The sequence below is a fragment of the Mirounga leonina genome, unplaced genomic scaffold, assembly GCF_011800145.1.
Source record: "Mirounga leonina isolate KUSES-001 unplaced genomic scaffold, KU_Mleo_1.0 Mir_128, whole genome shotgun sequence".
Classification (NCBI taxonomy): Eukaryota; Metazoa; Chordata; class Mammalia; order Carnivora; family Phocidae; genus Mirounga; species Mirounga leonina.
In genome coordinates this window covers 20,092,312-20,111,522 of record NW_023270320.1, presented here as the reverse complement: position 1 = coordinate 20,111,522, position 19,211 = coordinate 20,092,312, and the positions used below count along the sequence as shown (strand labels likewise).

The 19,211-nt window shown below is 38.0% G+C and overlaps 1 protein-coding gene across 1 annotated transcript in view; it reads right to left on the bottom strand.

Moving 5' to 3' along the window:
- MICU3 (mitochondrial calcium uptake family member 3) overlaps positions 1-18,471 on the bottom strand; it is a 104,331-nt gene extending 85,860 nt beyond the window's left edge. Inside the window, exon 1 of the mRNA XM_035004142.1 lies at positions 17,930-18,471. Coding sequence (XP_034860033.1) covers positions 17,930-18,319 — 390 coding nt within the window. The 5' untranslated portion in view covers positions 18,320-18,471. The remainder of the gene's footprint in view (positions 1-17,929) is intronic.
- Positions 18,472-19,211: the final 740 nt, after the last annotated feature.

Genomic DNA, 19,211 nt, shown 5'->3' with positions numbered 1-19,211 from the left:
AAGCTATTAATAGTTAAGTTGGGGGGAGTCAAAAGTTATACATGGATTTTTGACTGCACAGGGGGTTGGTGCCCATAGCCCTGCATTATTCAAGGGTCAACTGTATAATTTTATATACCTTTTAAATTTGACAAAAACAACTTTAAAAAGAGAATATAAGAAAAAAGCACTATTAAAAGGTATACAACCTTAAAAATAATTCAATTTTTCAGTTGTAGAAATTATTATTGAAAAGGATATACAAGTTTTAAAAATCATATAATATTACTTAGTTTTGGCAGTTTATTCCCATTACATTGACATTTTATTTTCAGAGAGAACTTAAATGTCCCTGAATTTAACACGAATGAAAGTTGAAAAGGCATTATCTGTGACAAAGTTTATAAAACTGGTGTTTTGATTTAAAATATATATACAATAGAATATTACTCAGCCATAAGAAAGAATGAAATCTTGCCATTTGCAAACGGAGCTAGAGGTATAATGCTAAGCAAAATAAGTCAGAGAAAGACAAGTACCATGTGATTTCTTCACTCATATGTGGAATTTAAGAAACAAAACAAACAAGCAAAGGGGGAAAAAAGAAAGAGAGAGAGAGAGAGAGAGAGACAAATCAAGAAAGAGACAAGACTATAGAAAATAAACCAATGGTTACCAGAGGGGAGATGGGTGGGAGATGGGTGAAATAGATGACAGGGATTGAGGACTGCACTTGTCATGATAAGCACTGGGTGATGTATAGAATTGTTGAATCACTATATTGTACACCTGAAACTAATATAACACTATATGCTAATTAACTGGAATTAAAATAAAAACTTAAAAAAATTAAGTTTAGAGAGGATTAAAAAGATGAGAACATTTAAAGCAACAAGTTATAATCAAAATATTAGGAAGAATAAAGTGATTTTAAGATTAAACAACTATTATAGCTAAAATGGACCTTACAAATTCAAATCAATCATCCCTACCTATGACATTTCATAGAATGATAACCCTGAAAGGTTAAATGACTCAGTTACTGTTACAAAGACAGATGGTGGCAGAGCCCTAAAACTGAACCTCTCTACACACATCTCATTTGAGATATAAACATTTTTAAAGGTATAATTAATATGAACTCTCTAACTTCTGTTCTCAAGGTTTTATACTTAGAGAATTTTATGTGGGGATTCAGTTTTATTATCTAAGAAAGTCTGAAATATTTTCATCTAGAAGTTACCTATGAAGGAAGACAAAAAAGCTGATGCTCAAGGAAACAGATAAAGTTTTTCTCTATCTCCAAATACAGAACTATGCAGTGCTTATTTGCAGGAACCATAGCAAGTTCATAAATTTCTAGCAGATTTATAGAGTATATACCTGGAAAGTGGCTCTTGATCAGGCTCAAAGAGGAGGTGGTTGTAGAGATTAGGCCAATGAATTTCTCCTACCACAAGGAAACCTGTAAGACTTGAAGTAGGAAAGCAGATTCTCCTTCAGGTTTCATCAGTGCAGTAAGATTATTTTTGCAGACTGAAATTTACTTAGATTACCTGGGGACAATATAAAATCTACACATGTTATATATGATATACATACTTTCAATTAAAATTCCTATTTAAACTTGAGGAGTTATCAGTTCTTATAAGAGAATTAAAAAATTAAGGATATGATATTTGAAGTAATTGGTAGTATAAAAATATATTAATTATATTAATGAAGTCATTCTTCTTTCTAAGCATACAGCTAGAGTGCATTTCCCAGTGTCTCTAGCACTTAGATGTGGCCGTATGACTCAGTTTAGAAAATGTAATATGAATGGCAGTGATGCCTGCCACTTCTGGGCCTGGCCCATTAAACCTTCCCACAAGAAGGCTCCCTCTATGCTCCATCACCCCTTTTTGGCTAACTGGTATGGTGACGCCCTGACTAACCCTGGAAACCACTTGTTGAAGATGGCAAAGTCACCATCACTCTAGATGTCTGAATGACAGCATGGAGGAGAGCCACATGCAGGAGTCTTCCTATCAACCTGTACACAACCCAAGAATTATTACATAAACAGTAAGTAAGCTTTTATCAGGTTAATCCACTGAAACTTGAGGGTCTACGTGTTAGTACAAACTAGCCTACCCTAGGGGCGCCTGGGTGGCTCAGTCGGTTAAGCATCTGCCTTCAGCTCAGGTCATGATCCTGGAGTCCCAGGATCGAACCCCACATCAGACTCCTTGCTCAGCAGGGAGTCTGCTTCTCCCTCTCCCCCTGCTCCTCCCCCTGCTTGTGCACGTGCGCACTCTCTCTCTTTCGCTCACTCTCTCTAATAAATAAAAAATCTTTAAAATTAGCCTACCCTAATAAAATCCTATTTGAATCTAATTCTGTATATTAAATTGACCCTGAATCTTGGAAATGATGTGAATGTCCTGACAAGAAGCAGAAAATGAAAGCTTATAATTAGACAATCTGGTGTTACTTCTTTTTTTTTTCAAGATTTTATTTTATTTATTTATTTATTTATTTATTTGAGAGAGAGAGAGAGAAAGAGACAGCAGGGGGAGGGGAGAGGGAGACAGAATCTCAAGCAGTCTCCTCGCTGAGCACAGAGCCCAATGTGGCTTTGGATCCAATGACCCTGAGATCATGACTTGAGCTGAAATCAAGAGTCAGGTGCTTAACTAAATCACCTAGGTGTGCCAAAAATCTGGTATTTCTTCCTGGAGAAGAGTACATTGTAGGACTGTGTTATATTCTAAAAATTAAGGAGAAGCTATCCAAGGATTTTATGTGGCCAAGGGTAGAATGTTCACTTTTTCAAGAATCTTCCTTCATCAGTAAAAACTGGTCTTAAACATATTCCCAAGTTTAACATTCCTGTGGAACTAAATAAATGTGGTCAGCTGTCTTTTATCAACCAGTTTTTTTATTTTTGTATTTTTGTCACTGAGATGATGAAAGCACTCTGCTCTTCTCTGCCACCAACTTCACTTAGGCATTAATATCTGCCAAATAAATTCTGTATCACTGATGCTGATGGAGGTAGATATGCCCTGGTTATATCACTTAACAACCTTGCCAACGGCAACTTGTAGGCATTCCTACTCACTTTTAAAGAGGACTTTGAAACATAACTCATGGTTTTCCTCATCACCCCAAATCATGTCAGAGAGAATGTCAACATTCAATGTTGGCCCATTTAATAACTTAGTCTCAAAGCTCTCTAACTTCCCAAATTCAAAATTCAAGGAAAAAAATTCTATCACCACATTACATTATCACCTAGAACTGCTCCATCTCTTAGACTACTGGGCACTGCTAGAGAAAAATCATGGACTCCAAACTCCTTTCTCTAGTTTTGCAGGAAGATACCTTTATTCCTATGGAACTAGAAGTGAGAGAGAGATAAAGGCAAAGTCAGTTCTGAGGAAGAAACTGAGCAAATTTACTTCTGATAGATCATTTTCCCTGTGAAAATGGGAGGTCATTTGCTTGAGACAGACCGAAGTGAGGTGTGCTGCAGGCAGAGTGAAACACAACATTTTGAAGTAGCTGTTGTAGGGTTAGAAATGGAGGTATCGGGGACATCTAAAAAGATTGTTAAACATGTCTCCTTACCACAGGTTTCTGTTTCCCAAGAGTTTATACCTAGATAGAATTTCTGAGTTATTAGGCCTGTGAATCTTCAATTTACTATATAATGTCAACCTATTTTCCAAAGATTTGTACTCCTACCAACAGAGTATGAGAATTTTTGTTGCCAAAAGTTGTCAATTTTTTTTTTTAATTTTACCAATCTAATTGGTAAAAAATGGTGCTTCATTATGGCTATAATTGCATTTCCTATTATTAGTAATGTTGATCATCTTTTCATGTGTTTGGTCTTCTGAGTATCATTCTCTTGAATGGCCTGTTCAAACCCCCCGTCCATTTTTCTATTGTGTTGTCTTTTTTAAAAAATGATTTGCAGGGCACCTTGGTGGCTCAGCCGGTTGAGCATCTGCCTTCAGCTCAGGTCATGATCTTAGGGTCCCAGAATCGAGTTCCACATCGGGCTCCCTGCTCTGCGGGGAATCTGTTCCTCCTTCTCCCTCTGCCCCTCCCCCAGCTCATGCTCTCTCTCACTCACTCTCTCTCAAATAAATAAATAAATAAAATCTTCAAAAATAAATAAAAAATAAAAAATTATTTGTAGATCATTGCTATTTATTCTGGATATTCTTTGCAAGTTCTATGTATTATAAGTATCTTCTGCCATTCCAAGACTTCTATTTTATTAGAAATTTTTGTTTTAATGAAGTGAAATGTAGCAGTATTTTCCATTCTAGATTGTGCTGTTTGTTTTGTTTTGAAAATCCTCCCCCACATAGGGCCAAAATTTTATCTTCATATATATTCCTCTAAATATCTTGAGGGTTTTTTTTTTTAAATCACATTTAGGACTCTAATTGACCTCGATTATTACAGCATGAGGTAGACATCTAATTTTATTTTTGTTTCCCACATAGAACACTTAACCTTTAATCAAGCCTTATTGTCTTCCATATCACTATAGTTCAATATTTGAGGACCACCTTGTTTTAACTCCTTTCAATAATTACTATTTTTGTTGTAGTATGTAGTCAATGTTTAAGAATATCCATTCTTTAGTAATTCTTACAATGATATTCTGAAGCTGTCCCAATCTTACAAAAATGATTTTATCCTCATTCCTAAATGACAATTTACCTAGGTATAGAAATCTAAGATGACAATTATTTTCTCTCAGCATTTTGAAGACATATTATACTATCTTCTGACTTCTATCCAGTGTTACAAATTAGTCTTCAATCAGGCCAGCTACTATCCTTTAGTACAAATCTGTCCTGCTTCTCTTTATCTTTGATTTTACAGTTTTACTACAATCTACAAATTTATTATTATTTATCCCACCCAGGACAGTTTATGCTTCCTAAATCTTGGGATTAACATCTTTGTTCCTTTCTGGGAACTGTTCTACCATTTCTCTTAGAATATTGCCTCTCTCATTCTCTCAGTCTGTACCTCCTGATAGACAAATTTTATTTTATTTATTTATTTTTTAAAGATTTTATTTATTGGACAGAGAGAGAGAGAGACAGCGAGAGAGGGAACACAAGCAGGGGGAGTGGAGGAGGGAGAAGCAGGCTTCCTGCCGAGCAGGGAGCCCGATGTGGGGCTCGATCCCAGGACCCCGGGATCATGACCTGAGCCGAAGGCAGACGCTTAACAACTGAGCTCCCCAGGTGCCCCCTGATAGACAAATTTTAGAATCAGTTTATTTTTCATGTCTATTAAATTCTCCTTAATGTTTACCATTTCTTTAAAAGTGTTACATTCTGTGTAGTTTCTTCAAAATTATTGTCCAGATTACTAATTGCTTCTTCAATTACATCTTATATGCTGCCTTAACGATCCAGCCTTCAAGGACTATATTTTACATGTCTAGAAATTCTTTACTAATTCTTTTTCATACTGATTTTTCATTATCTTTAATCATTTTGCATACACTTAACTTACAGATTCAACCAAATTATCCTACTTTTTGTTAGGAATCCACTCAGTTTATTAACTCTTCTTTAATAAAACTTCATATATTTTGTACTTTGGGATTATGAGCTTACCCTCTTCCAGATCTTTTCTGTAGGAATTACATATGGCCAGTGTTCACGGTATTTCCTCCAAAAAAGTTTTCTATTTCTTTCTGTCAGTGACATCAGCTTTTTCTCTGTTTGGGTAATGTAAGTTCTAACTCTGAACCCATATGAGGTAGTGAGGGACCATGTTTATACATTCTCAGAAGATGTTTTTTTCCACTTGCAGTCCAGGCAGACATCTTCAGGTTTCCCTGTCATCACACTAAGAGAATGACTTTTTCTAGTCCATTCTTTTGAAGAGGGCTCTGGGTGTCTCAATTTCAACTTCCCAAGGTCTTGTTTCCATCCCCAAACAGGCATTAAAATCCAAGTGCCTACAATTCTATGAATAATAATCCACTGCTCGCCCAAGCAAGCCACAGCTCACGCTGTTCTAGTTATTAGTTTCCTCTTTATTTCTGCCCCTGGCAATTTCCCTTAATTTCTTATGAGTACAGTATGGTATTTAAAAGGATGTTTAAAATATTTTTACGACAGATTATATAGTATGCTATATTGTTAAAACCAAAAGTCTAAACCATTTATTTTATTAAATGGGCATTCCATAATTTATTTATGAGCATTTTCATTTCATTTAAAAGAAAAAAAAAAGCCATTTTCCTAATACAATATACTTCACACCTAAGAAAGATGGATAGATACCTATTACTCATTCTCTAGTTTTTCCTTAGAAAGAAAACTGATTTTTAGCTAGGCACAATAGCACATAGAATAAAGGTTACATTCATCAGGCTTTGTTGTAGTTAGATAGTTACATAAGCTAAGTAAAAATGACTATTTTGACTAAATTCTGGCTAGTAAAATGTAATAAATGAAAGTGTTTTCTGAGACTTCCTGAAAAGCCAATTAAAAGGAGCTGACTCTGCTATTCAGGGCCCAGGTAAGTAAAGGCTAGGTGACTCATTTCTCCTGATCCCAAGCTATCTGCTTCTTATGGCACCTTACTTTCACTTATTTTAACCAATGTTATTTCCATAATTTCTTTAATCCCTGAATTTAAAGTTGTAGAGGGCATTCATAAGTAGAAATGGGCAAGCAGATCATTTAGAGGGAGGAAGTGAGGGAAAAGAAAGGGAGGAAGCTCTATATTTTCCCAAGCTAAACAATTACATGAAGATCACAGTCGCTTTTGGATTAGGATGTAGTGCTGTGAGTGACTCAGTAGGATACCACGGTGCCTTCACAGATTTTTCTAGGTACCTCTGACCCCTCTGTCTGCCAAAACCCTGATCCCCAGTACTAGTACCAAAGGACTTAAACTCACTCCCTAGGGAGCCACTGTGCTCTCCTACAATTAAGAAAGCATAGCTGTAGATACTTGAATTTTACAGTGCATTTAAGAATGCCACTTTCTCAAAAAAAAAAAAAAAAGAGAGAGAGAATGGCACTTTTCTGTAGACTTTAAGAAACCTTCCTTAATAAAACATATAACCAAAATATGGAAGAGACATGTTTCTAGAACTTCTCTATCAGCCTATAATCAAATAACATACCCTTGGGTCCCTGAGTAACTTCTGTTCTTATTTATCTGACATTCAGATAATCGCTCTGTGGTTCACTTCTCCATATCATTCCAATTTTCACCATTCTACTGAAGATCAATGTGCAAGCCAATCTGTGGCTTTAGCCATGTTCTGAATTCTGTTGGGTGGGGGATGTGGGTAAAACACCTAAGACACAAAGTGCTACTCTCCTATAATTTGCCAGCAAATGGCAGAACCTTGATAAGTTTGCCTGCTTGCCTGCAGTTTTACAAAAATTTTAAAATAACTACTATAATAATTCAGGATAAGTTCTAGATTTTAATTATTTGGTGATACATATGAAATATTTTTGATAATTAAATATTTAGTTCATAAAAGCACCCAGTATTTGTGCTTCCAATAAAATTTAGAATATCAAAGTATGAATTACAGATTTTAATTTTACTCCCCAGATAGGATGTATTCACTTTGATTAAGCCTGTGTTATAAACCACTTGAATCAAAATTCTTATCTGACTTTGATGATGATCAAGCAATCACCAGGGCTGGCAGATCAGAGGAGAACAGGACAGGCATATGCGACTATACATGTACACAGCACGGGACCAAAAGGTCACTCAGACTGGCTTCTTTACTAGGAGGACATAAAATCCTAATATGATCCATTTATTTGGATAGGACTCAGTATGGAGAAAGCCATCTGACAACAAAAGTTGTACTGATCTCCTTTCAGCACAAACCTTAGTCCAAAAGCTGCCTATGATTGCCCATAGGACTCCATCATTAAGTCTGATGGTAGTAACAGCTTCAAAACCTGTCTTAATCTCTTGGGGATGATAAATGAATGCGCTTGTACATATACGGAGAATTACAAGTCACCTTTCATCTTTAGAGTATTAAGAATAAAATTAAAGTACAGTCGACCCTTGAAAAATGCAGGAGTTAGGGGCACCAAACCCTGTGCAGTTGAAAATCCGTGTATAACTTTTAATTACCACAAAATTTAACTACCAATAGCCTCCTGTTAACAGAAAGCCCTACCAATAAACTGAAAGTTGATTAACAATTATTTTGTATGTTATATGTATTCTATACTGGATTCTTACAATAAAGTAAGCTAAAGAAAAGACCACATTTGGGGCACCTGGGGGGCTCAGCTGTTAAGCATCTGCCTTTGGCTCGAGTCATGATCCCAGGGTCTTAGGATCGAGCCCCATGTTGGGCTCCCTGCTCCGTGGGAAGCCTACTTCTCCCTCTCCCACTCCCCCTGCTTGTGTTCCCTCTCTGGCTGTGTCTCTCTCTGTCTAATAAATAAATAAAATCTTTAATAAAAAAAGAAGACAATGTTTTAAGAAAATCATAAGAGAAAATACATTTACAGTACTGTATTTATGGAAAAAAAAAATCTGCGTATAAGTGGACCCTCACAGTGCAAACCCCTGTTGTTCAAAGGTCAACTGCAGTTGGAAGAAGTTTAGATGATCCTATTTGAATGTAACTAATTTTAACAGGCTGGAGCTAGCTTAAACTGGACATAACCTATGAGAGCCTTTGTGACCTGATGTGAAACCGGTTAGGAAAAATCCATTTTGAATTGTTCCAAGCAATTGAATAATCCATTATAACCCTTCCCGAGAAAGAGATCATCCAAATATCTCATCTAGTCAATATTTACATATCAATTAGATAGATACCATCCTTATCAGAGAGCAGAAAAAAATGGAATTATTTGAAATTCTTTTATATACACTTTCTGTATTCTAAATTCTGGAGCTGGAGTATTAAATGAATAAAAGGTAACCTAGTGAATGCAGACAAAGCAAAAAACTTGGATTCTACTTTCCAATTTGGAAAATTAACTCTTTGATGAACAAACACTTCCTACGCTAATCAATTAAATGATACAGCACTAAATTTCCACATTTTATTTTGCTTATATAATCTATCAATACGTCAAAGCATTAAGGAGCAAAGGGTTACTTAAAAAGGAAGATGAAAAACATGTCTAGAGAATCCTGTTTAGTACACAAATGACTAGGCATTTTCCTTAATGCTAGATAGACAACGCCATAAATAAAACTTTTGATTTTTTTAAACACATTTTTCTCCAATACATGTGTGTTTACACTAAAACAAAGTAAAGTTACTTAAATTCTTAGTGTTTGGAACAACAATTACAGGAGATCAGTGAGAACTAACAGCCTCCAGTTTAAACTTGCCCATCAAGTTTAAATAAAAGAATAAAATCTCTAGTGTATTGTAAGTTTGGTCCATTTCCTATGTAAGTTAAATATTACATCATGGGTAAAAAAAGTACTAATTAGATCATATTACTAAGGTTTATAACATCTTAAAAGTGGAATAAAATAAACAAGAATTAAAATAGCAAAAGCTGTGACCATGTAGAAATATCCATTGAAAAACTTCTACACTTCATGAGCAAGTTAAAAAAGATTTCATGGTTTTCTAGTGGTTTGTGCTTTTTTTTAATGGCTATTTCAATCCACCACTCTCCAAATCTCTATCGTGGTTACCCTACAAATTTCTATTATCTTGCTCTCAGAAGATGACATCACCTTCTATTTCACAGCAAAAATAGAAATCATCAGGCAAGAACTCCTTAAATGACTGATGCTCCTTCAACCACTTGCCACTAAAAATGTATAATCTCTGTGTCCCCATCCCTTCTTCCCATTACACTATTTCTGGCATTGTTCCTATTAAAATCTTCCCTTGTGCTTTAACTTTCATTTCCCATCTGTACATTGGTTCGTGGCAAATCAATTATCACCTCTCCTTCCTTTGGTTTAGTGTTCCTCTTCTGTCCTTCAACATTTAAACATATTTAAGGGTCTTCCTCTAAAAAAAAAAAAAAAATCAATTCTATGTTCCTTAAGCTACTGCCCTCGCTTCTCCCTTTCATGGCCAAATTTATAAAAGTGTTGTCAGCTCTGACTCATCTTGTCCACATCACCTTTTCTTTACCTTTATTCTCAGCTTCTCCAACTATAATTTGATTTTCACCTCTAAAATCTCACCAAGATCATCCATGACCTCCTTATTGCTAAATCCAGTGACCACTTTCTATTGTTCATCTATGATTAACTCCTCTGGTAGTGCTCATTGAAACTGACTACAGTACTTCTTGTCTGAAGTACTACCTTTTGTTGGCTTCCATGACTCTCCTGGCTTTACCAGTCTAGACATTACTTCTCAGCTTTTTGCAGGATTCCATTTTTCTGACAGTTTTTTAAATGACTGATGCTCACCAGGACTCCTTCCTTAAGGTGCTTTTCTCTTCATGTTCTATATATTCTGAACAATGTCATCCATTCTTTTTTTTTTTCCCTTTTTTATTGTTATGTTAATCCCCATACATTACATCATTAGTTTTAGATGTAGTGTTCCATGATTCATTGTTTGTGCATAACACCCAGTGCTCCATGCAGAACGTGCCCTCTTTAATACCCATCACCAGGCTAATCCATCCTCCCCCCCTCCCCTCTAGAACCCTCAGTTTGTTTTTCAGAGTCCATCGTCTCTCATGGTTCGTCTACCCCTCCGATTTCCCCCCTTCATTCTTCCCCTCCTGCTATCTTCTTTTTTTTTTCTTAACATATATTGCATTTGTTTCATAGATACAGATCTGAGATTCAACAGTCTTGCACAATTCACAGCGCTTACCAGAGCACATACCCTCCCCAGTGTCTATCACCCAGTCAGCCCTTGGTGATTTTCAAATCTATTGCTATAGCACAGATTTCTCTCCTAAGCCTTGACCTATGTATCCAACTGGAAGTTTCCCTTCAGCTGTCCAGAAGACACCTTGATCCATTCTAAAAACATCATTCAGCACACTCCCCCCAACCTTTTTTTCTCCTGAGGACCCGTCTCAGTGAACTGCTGCACAATCCACCCAGTGTCCCAAACAAAAACTTGAATATCATCCCAGATTCTTCCATCTCTCTCATCCCTAAAATCTAGTCAACTACCAATACTGTTGATCCTACCTCTTGAAGCTCTCTCCAATGCAGCAACTTCTCATTGCTTCACTGCTATTTCCCTAGTAAAGTTATAACCATTTCTTGTCTAAAGAAATATTATGGGTAAAAACCGTTTGAGATGTATTTTTTTAATTAAAGAATATAGAGAATCATACCCTCTAACATTCTCATCTAAGAAGTAATCTTCTTACCTGGCCTCCTCCTTTTCAGCATTGCATCCCTCCCTCTACAATCCCTATCCAGTCAAAGTGATATTCCTAAAATGCAAATTTAATTATATCATCCTTGTGCCTAAACATCTATCAATGCCTCTCTATTACTCCTAAGGTAAAGTTCAAATTCCTTGATAAGTCTTAGAAGGTCTTGTACTATCTGCCTCCTGATTACCTTCTAGCCTAAAGTCTGTCTGATCACTCCTGCCTCAAATTCTCTGCTATACATCCACACTGATCTTTCAATTCTGGAAGCACGCTATGCTTGTTCCCACACATGTTATTTCCTCCTGGAACACATTTCTTCACCCACTTTGCCTCCCTGTTTCCCTAAGAATTCCTACCTCTCTGTTAAATTTCAATTTAGACTTAACTTCCCCCAGGAAGCCACACTTAATGTCCCAAGCCTGGGTTTTATCTCCTTCCTATACGATCCCATAGTATACTCTATTTTTCCCATCACATCACTTTAGCATATTGCATTATAATTATTCTGTATCCTCACTAGACTGTAAGCTACAAAAGGAGATGAATTTTATTTCATCCACGACTATATCTCTAGTACCTACTACACTTCAATAAACATTCTTGAGTAAAGTATTTGAATGAATAAATGGATGAGTGGAAAGATGGATAAATTGTTTCTAAATGGGACATGAGATGGAAATCTTGATCTTATGGCTCTGAACCTGAAAGTAACTGCTTAATACATGAATCTTAAAAAATATTAATCATTTGGGTAGAATTATGTACTCTAAGATAAATGATCTCCCCTAATACTTTTCCAGGAACAGGAAAGGTAATACTCTTTAGCATTTTATGTATACTATTTAAAAGAGAAAGAAATGGAGGGGGAAGATATTAAAGGAGCCATTTAGTGACAGAACTGCTATGTTGATAGCAACTAAGAAACTTTTGGAAAACTGGTACAGGAATCTGGTAGTCAATAGTTTAGATATATAATTTTACATGAGCAACCACCTCAAAGTAAAATATTAAAGTATTTAATACTAAAAGATTAAGGACTCTAAAGAGAATGAATCTGTTGTCTTCTCATATAGAGAGAAAAAAACAAAAATGTATGCATTCTGCATCTACTATCTAATGAAATTGCAATTAGTTACTGAATTCAAATATACTACTAATGCTATGACTCAGTGTCCAGTCATTAATCCTCAAAGATAACACAAAGAAGTAATACACCCATTATTTTCCCTTGCATTAATTTTCTAATCTCTAAAGTCAAATGCAAATTTGCATGGATGAGGTGATTTTGTGAAAGCAAGCTCTTTAAAGAACTGTAATAATAAAATATTGTAACTTATTTCAGGATTTAGAATTCATTCATTCAGTCATCAAATAAGAATTTATTAAAATCTTATGAGCTACAAAATTTATGTGCTATATGGAGGATGAATGAAACCTCCCTCAAAGAAGCTTCAAAAATTTAGGGTTAATATAACTGTTTTAATAATCTCAAATATATTCTTTAATCTTTAGGCAGAAAATGGCATCCATTTCCAAAAATTATTAAAGATAAATTATATATTCAATCAATAAGAGGAAAGCTACATTTTACTTTACTTAGTATTCATAAACAGTCCAGCCCCAAATTATATAAACAGAATTACATGTCAGAATGTGAGAATCGACTAGGAAGTTACATTAAACCCAAATACTATTTACCTGAATTCCAATTCAAAATACAACTCAATGTTATATTTTTTTAAAGTGGAGATTATGTAGATCAAGGGAAAAAACCTGTATACGCCTTCATTCAAACTGACTGCTGTGCATTATTTGACAATTTCCAAGTCTTAAAAGAGAATTACAGATGAGGATTTTTTAATTTAAGTTCAAAGTCATGACAGCTTCATTTCCTGATTCCCAATGTGGATCTGAATAAAAAGACATCCATAAAATGTTGTATCTTTCACTGCAACCCAGACCAAAAAGTATTGCACTTCTATAACTCCTGGTTTGGTATAACCAGAAAGAGGATATATTTTTTTTTCCAAATTCATCCAAATTTTATTCTGTGATTTACTTAGAAAAAAAAATCTACACTCAAATCACTGTATGTGAATCTATAACATGGTCAGGCCACTAGAAGAAATGTGCGTGGAATCTGGTGGATTTGACACTGAGTGATTCAGAAAGCAAAAAGGGGGGATCACCCACCTTGTGTAGCCTCCTCTACAAAATGTTCTTCTACACAAAATTAACCGATCCTTCCCTCACTCTATAAAAAGTGAGGGATCTTCTCCATTTATACATCCATCAAAGTCTTCGATATTCTGGGAAAGAATAAGCATAACTTCCTGTTTCAAAATGTGCTGCCTTAAAAAGAGGTTGGAATAGATATACAGTGAAAGAAATAAAAAATGCTTGATTATTGGCAATTATTATAGAACTATACCAAAGAGATACAAATACTGTTCTCTGTTCCACTTGAGAGTAAAACTATGTGCAAGTCATAAAATAGATGTGTTCTGTACAATGAGTAAAATATGGATTAAAGTGTATTAAGCAACCTAAGTTTTTTTTTTTTGAACCTGAAACAAAAAGGCAATCCTAGAACAAAATTTTTCCCACTAATAAAAATAATGTTTTAAGGCTAAAATTGTAGGGTTCAAAACAGAATCTTGTCACCATCTCTTTACAATATTAATAAAGTTCAAGGCATGTCTACTGAAAAATTTTGGCAAGCCAAACTTGCACAATTAAAATAAATACAGTGTCACGTGATTGGTCTCCCAAAGCCTGGAATTTTGACCTTGACCGAAGTCTTCTGACTCCTAATGCTATAAATAACCAGCATTTAGCTGAACAAAATATTAAACTATTAATTCTCACAGAATGTGGTTGTGCCTTTTCAGTGCATATGTCCCGTGCAAATGTTTAGCATGGGCTTATTCATTTGACAAATATTTATTGTGTGTCTACCAGGCCTAGGCCCCATATCAAGCAATGAAGATATAAAGGAGACCACGACCAACACAATGCCTCTCCTTAAAGAGCTAAAAAAAGCAGAGAAGACAAAAAATAATTGCAAAAAGTCATCACCTATTAGTATAGGATAAACAGGGGCATTTTAATATCTATAGAGTAAGGGAAAGCCTCCTGGAGGAAGTTGAGAGGCAATGTCTTAAAAACAAAAATCTTCAAGGCTATGGTAACAGAACTGTATGTCTGTAAGCTACTGCTATTCATGCCTATCAGTTAAATTTTATAGTCTCATAACATGTACAGGTTAATTTATTGCTAGGCTTATGTTTAGCATAACATGCTGCTTAAAAGTTTTATAAATCAAAGGTTCTTATAGTTTTAAACCACAAAAGGAATAATTTCTACCAGTTCAGGAAAATCAAATGAGCATAATGAGTAAAGTGGCAAAACAGCTTTAAATATTTCTGAAAAATGGCAGACTGACTTCATGAGTTTCTTTCCATCTCTTTCTTAACCACATTAAAATCACAGTAAAAGAAATTTTTTTAAAAGATAGAAACATATAAGAACTAAGAAAGAGAAAAAGGAAAGGAGACTAAAACAATCAAAAGAATTCATCAAATTTTTATAAAATGGAGATGGATGAATGATAATTGACCTAGGCGGGCAGAGGCAATACCTGAGTACTGAGGAGGAGGAAACCAAATGGAAGTGAGCTGACTGGAGATACAGACCCCAGAAAGGTTAAGACCTTGGGAATTCAAGGAGTTGTGAACTTGCATCTAGATTACAGCTCCTCCAACCTCTCCTATTCTTTGGAGAAACTCCGTGACACCAGAGAAAAGGACTTAGAAAACACTGACATTTGGGGGCGCTTGGGTGGCTCAACTGGTTAAGCATCTGACTCTTGATTTCAGTTCAGGTAATGATCTCAGGGTCGTGAGACTGAGATGGGCTGCTTTGGGCTCCATGCTGGGCGTGAAGCCTGCTTAAGATTCTCTCTCTGTGTCTTCCTCTGCCGCTCCCCCCTCCCTCTCTAAAACAAAACAAAACAAAACAAACTAAAAAAAAAAAAACAAAACACTGACATTTGGATGCCACTCTATTAAAAAGCCCAGATTACCAAATGAAAAGCCATTCTCATGTACAAATAGCTTCTGAGTAGCTCTCAAATATAGAAGGCAACAACCACAGATACGTGAGGAAAACTTCCAAAATGAAAGTGAGAGCTTAGAAAATCAAACAGGAATAAAAATTAACCTGGAAGAAACAACACAATGCATGAAGTGGAAGACAATGAAAAAAACAAAACAAAACTATGATTAATATCCTTATAGTAAAAAGAGAAATTTAGCAGCCATAAAACAAAAACAGAAGGCTGTACCACAGGAACATTAGAGAACAAAAAATAGTTTTGGGTTAGAAAATTAGGATAGCTGAAATAAAACTTCCAATAGGACAGCTGGAAGATAAAGTCAAAGATATCTCCCATAAAAACAAGCAAGATCAAAAAGTTAGAACAGAAGATTAAAATTAGATTAGGATCTGTCAGGAGGCATAACTTCAGACTAACAGAGGTTCCAGAAATAGAAAACAGAGAGAATGGAGAAAGGGAAACTGTCAAAGAAATAATACAAGAAGAGCATACAGAACTTTCAAACATGAATTTCTATATTGAAAGGATCCTCAAGTTCCTAGCACAATAAATGAAAAAACGCCCACATAAAGCTCTTTATTATGAGTTTCAAATATCAGGGTAAAAAGAGATTATAAAAGTTTTCAGGGCACCTGGGTGGCTCAGTCAGTTAAGCGTCTGCCTTCAGCTCAGGTCATGATCCCAGGGTTATGGGATCGAGTCCTGCATCAGGCTCCTTGCTCGGCGGGGAGTCTGCTTCTCCCTCTACCCTTCCCCACTGTTCGTGATTTCTCAATTCTAACTATTCAAAATGTATTAATTCATTTAATTTTCATAACTATGAGGAAGACACTATTAAGTGTGGTCTTTTAAAAACTACATACTATCTCTCAACTTTAAAAGTAAAATTAATTTTAGGGGCACCTGGGTGGCTCAGTTGGTTGAGCATCTGCTTTTGGCTCAGGTCATGATCTCAGGGTCCTGGGATTGAGCCCCAAGTGGGGCTCCCCGCTCAGCAGGGAGTTTGCATCTCCCTCTGCCCTCCCCCCCCCAGGCATGTGCGTGTGTGCGCTCTCTCTCTCTCAAATAAAATAAATGAAATCTTAAAAAAAAAAGTATAAGTAAAATTAATTTTTAAAAAAGAAGAAAATACTGTTTTAATGCTCTCTACCTTCCTAATCTGTTCCCAGATCAACTATGGTTGATGAAAAATTCTGTCTTGGTCAATGGGGACACAAGTTTAATGTATGGGGGGGTGGGGAGAAGAGGAGTGGGAGATGAAAGTTGAGGGTATTTGCTGCTAGCATTTTAAGTATTCATTGTATAGAAGTACTTTATCCTATGTATTTATAATTTGCAGCTAGAAAGTCCATAGCACAGTAGATTCCCTGATTTAAATGCATCAACGACCTCCACCGAAAGAACTGATGCACTCACCTCAGACCACCAATATGTATTTGGGCAAAGAATAAGGAATCTATACATTTCATTAAAGTTAAAAACAGAATAGCTACCTCTTTCCTAAATTACTGTCATCTAAGCCCTTCACACTCTTTAGTCTTGCAAAGAAAATTTCCCTAAGTGACTCCTAGTCATTTACATGACTATTTATTAAATACAACGATATGACAAAAGCATCTTGCCCCACTCACTCTTACCCTCATCTTTACCTTACGTTATCAGTTGCATAATGATACTTGAACATTTCCACTTGATCTTCTGTAGGGGTTAGCCTCATTCAGTTTCCTATTTGTGCTGTCCTATCCATCTTCTCACTTATTTTCCTTACTTAAGAGTTTCTGATTTGGGGGTGGGGTGGGACGGGATATATTCTTTTGAATAGATTTTTTTGTTTTTTCCGTTTCCAATCTGGGGGTATCTTCATTCTTTCTGACCTATAATAAGGAAGTTATACAGTTTTGGCATTTATTCCCTTGGCACTAATAAAGTGCTATGCAATAATGTCGTTGCTTTTGAGACCTCAGACCACTGCTTCAGAACTCATCCTACTGCACTGGACCGCCTGGATCATTTGCTGTTACCTGGTCCAGCCCGGGCGTTCCTGTCTCTCACATACCCAGGCCTCCACTTTCTGCCTGTTATACTCTTGACTTCTTTGTAGTCGTTTTGTTTTGTTTTGTCTTGGTTTGGGGTTTTGGTTAATAGGTGGTACCTGCAGCAACCTCTGAGGTCCTGATGCATCAATGACAGCATCAGCTACGTCTTCCCAACAGCTGCGTGAACACACCCTGGACTGCCTGGGCTGCCTGGCCTACGTCTCGGTCTCGTCTCCCGGGAGGTACCCATCTGCGGCCGCAGACCTCACGCTGCGACAACCTCCAATGTCCGGTGTCACGGTGGCCCACGGTCCCAAGCGCACCCAGCAGGACTGTCGCACCCTCCCTCCGGCGCTCAGGTGGAACACCTCGGCGGCCCTACCCTCGGGCGTCACCTGCGGGCCAGTCCCGGCGCGCGCACGCGCTCACGCACCTACCGTTTCCTTGGCAGCCGCAACCGGGATGGGAAGCAGCCCCCGGCCGCGGGGCGGGTCCTCCGGCTCTGCGGCCGGGCTCTCCGAGGGGCGCCCCGGGGCGGGTGCCCACGCGGAGTCGGCCCGAGGGTCTCCATACAGCTGGTAGCACACGAGGCCGACCAGACCCCCGCCGGCCGCTGCCGCGATGCTCAGCTCCCCCCAGCGCCTCCGCCGCCTCCAAGCCGCCTCCGCCACAGCCCCCTCTTCCTCCTCCCGGCAGGAGAAGGGCCGGCCAGGCGGGCCCGCGGCTACCCCCGCAGGCCGCCCCCACCGCCCGGGAAAGGGATGGTGAGGGCAGAGCGGAGGCGGGAGCCGAGGCGGCGGCCACAGGAGCCTCCGCAGCGCAGCCATTGCGGGAGCTGCCCGCAGCAGACCTAAGAGGCGGCGGGGAGGCGGGGGGGCAACGAAACCTCGCGAGAAGTCGGTGTGCGGAGGTTCGATGCTGCCCGAGGGCGAGCCCTTCAAACGTGCGGCCTGGGGTACCCTGGAGCCGGCCTTCAGCTGGGGCGACCGGGGCGTCGGGCCGGGAGATCCTGGGGGAGGGGGCGGATCCCGGCTGCTCCTCCGCCCGGCACTCGTGTCTCGACGCCGCAGTCGTGAATGACTGCGCCTGCCCGGGCAGCACCTGACTGCGCCAGAACCCAGCCCCGCAGGGTACGGCCAAGTCCGCAGACGTTCAAAGAGCCCTGGGGCGCGGGGGAGTCCAGGCGTCCGTCCGCAAACCTGGCCCATCGACTTCGCTTTGCTGGGTGGCTTCTGAATCATTGGTAGTGCTCCTCTAAGAAAGTCACGTCCCCTGACACAAGGTCACGAAAAATTGGCAATCGTATCTTCAGGTGTACAGTAAAAATGAGGTCAAGTGTGGCCCAAGTCAAAAAGATGGCAGATTAAGTCAAAGACTGCTTTGACTACACAGTGACAGCTTCTGGACTTTTAAGGGGGGCAGGCTAACATTTTTTAGTTACAATTAATATTAAAAAAAAAAAAATCATGACCATACTTGTCACTTAATTCAAATCAGAAGCGTCTTGAAAGATACCCTTACTTTTGTGGGGATGCTGTTGGTATAAGTATAAAATAAAGAGTAAGTGTGATTGTGTCGTCTTTATTTTTATTATTGATATACCTGTTTGTTCGCTACCTTGTCAGTGTCACTTCTATGAGAAAGTATATATGACCTTCTTACCAGTTTCCCACCCCTGAGCCCAGTTTTGGTTCACTGAGTAATGCTGGCTTTGGTCTC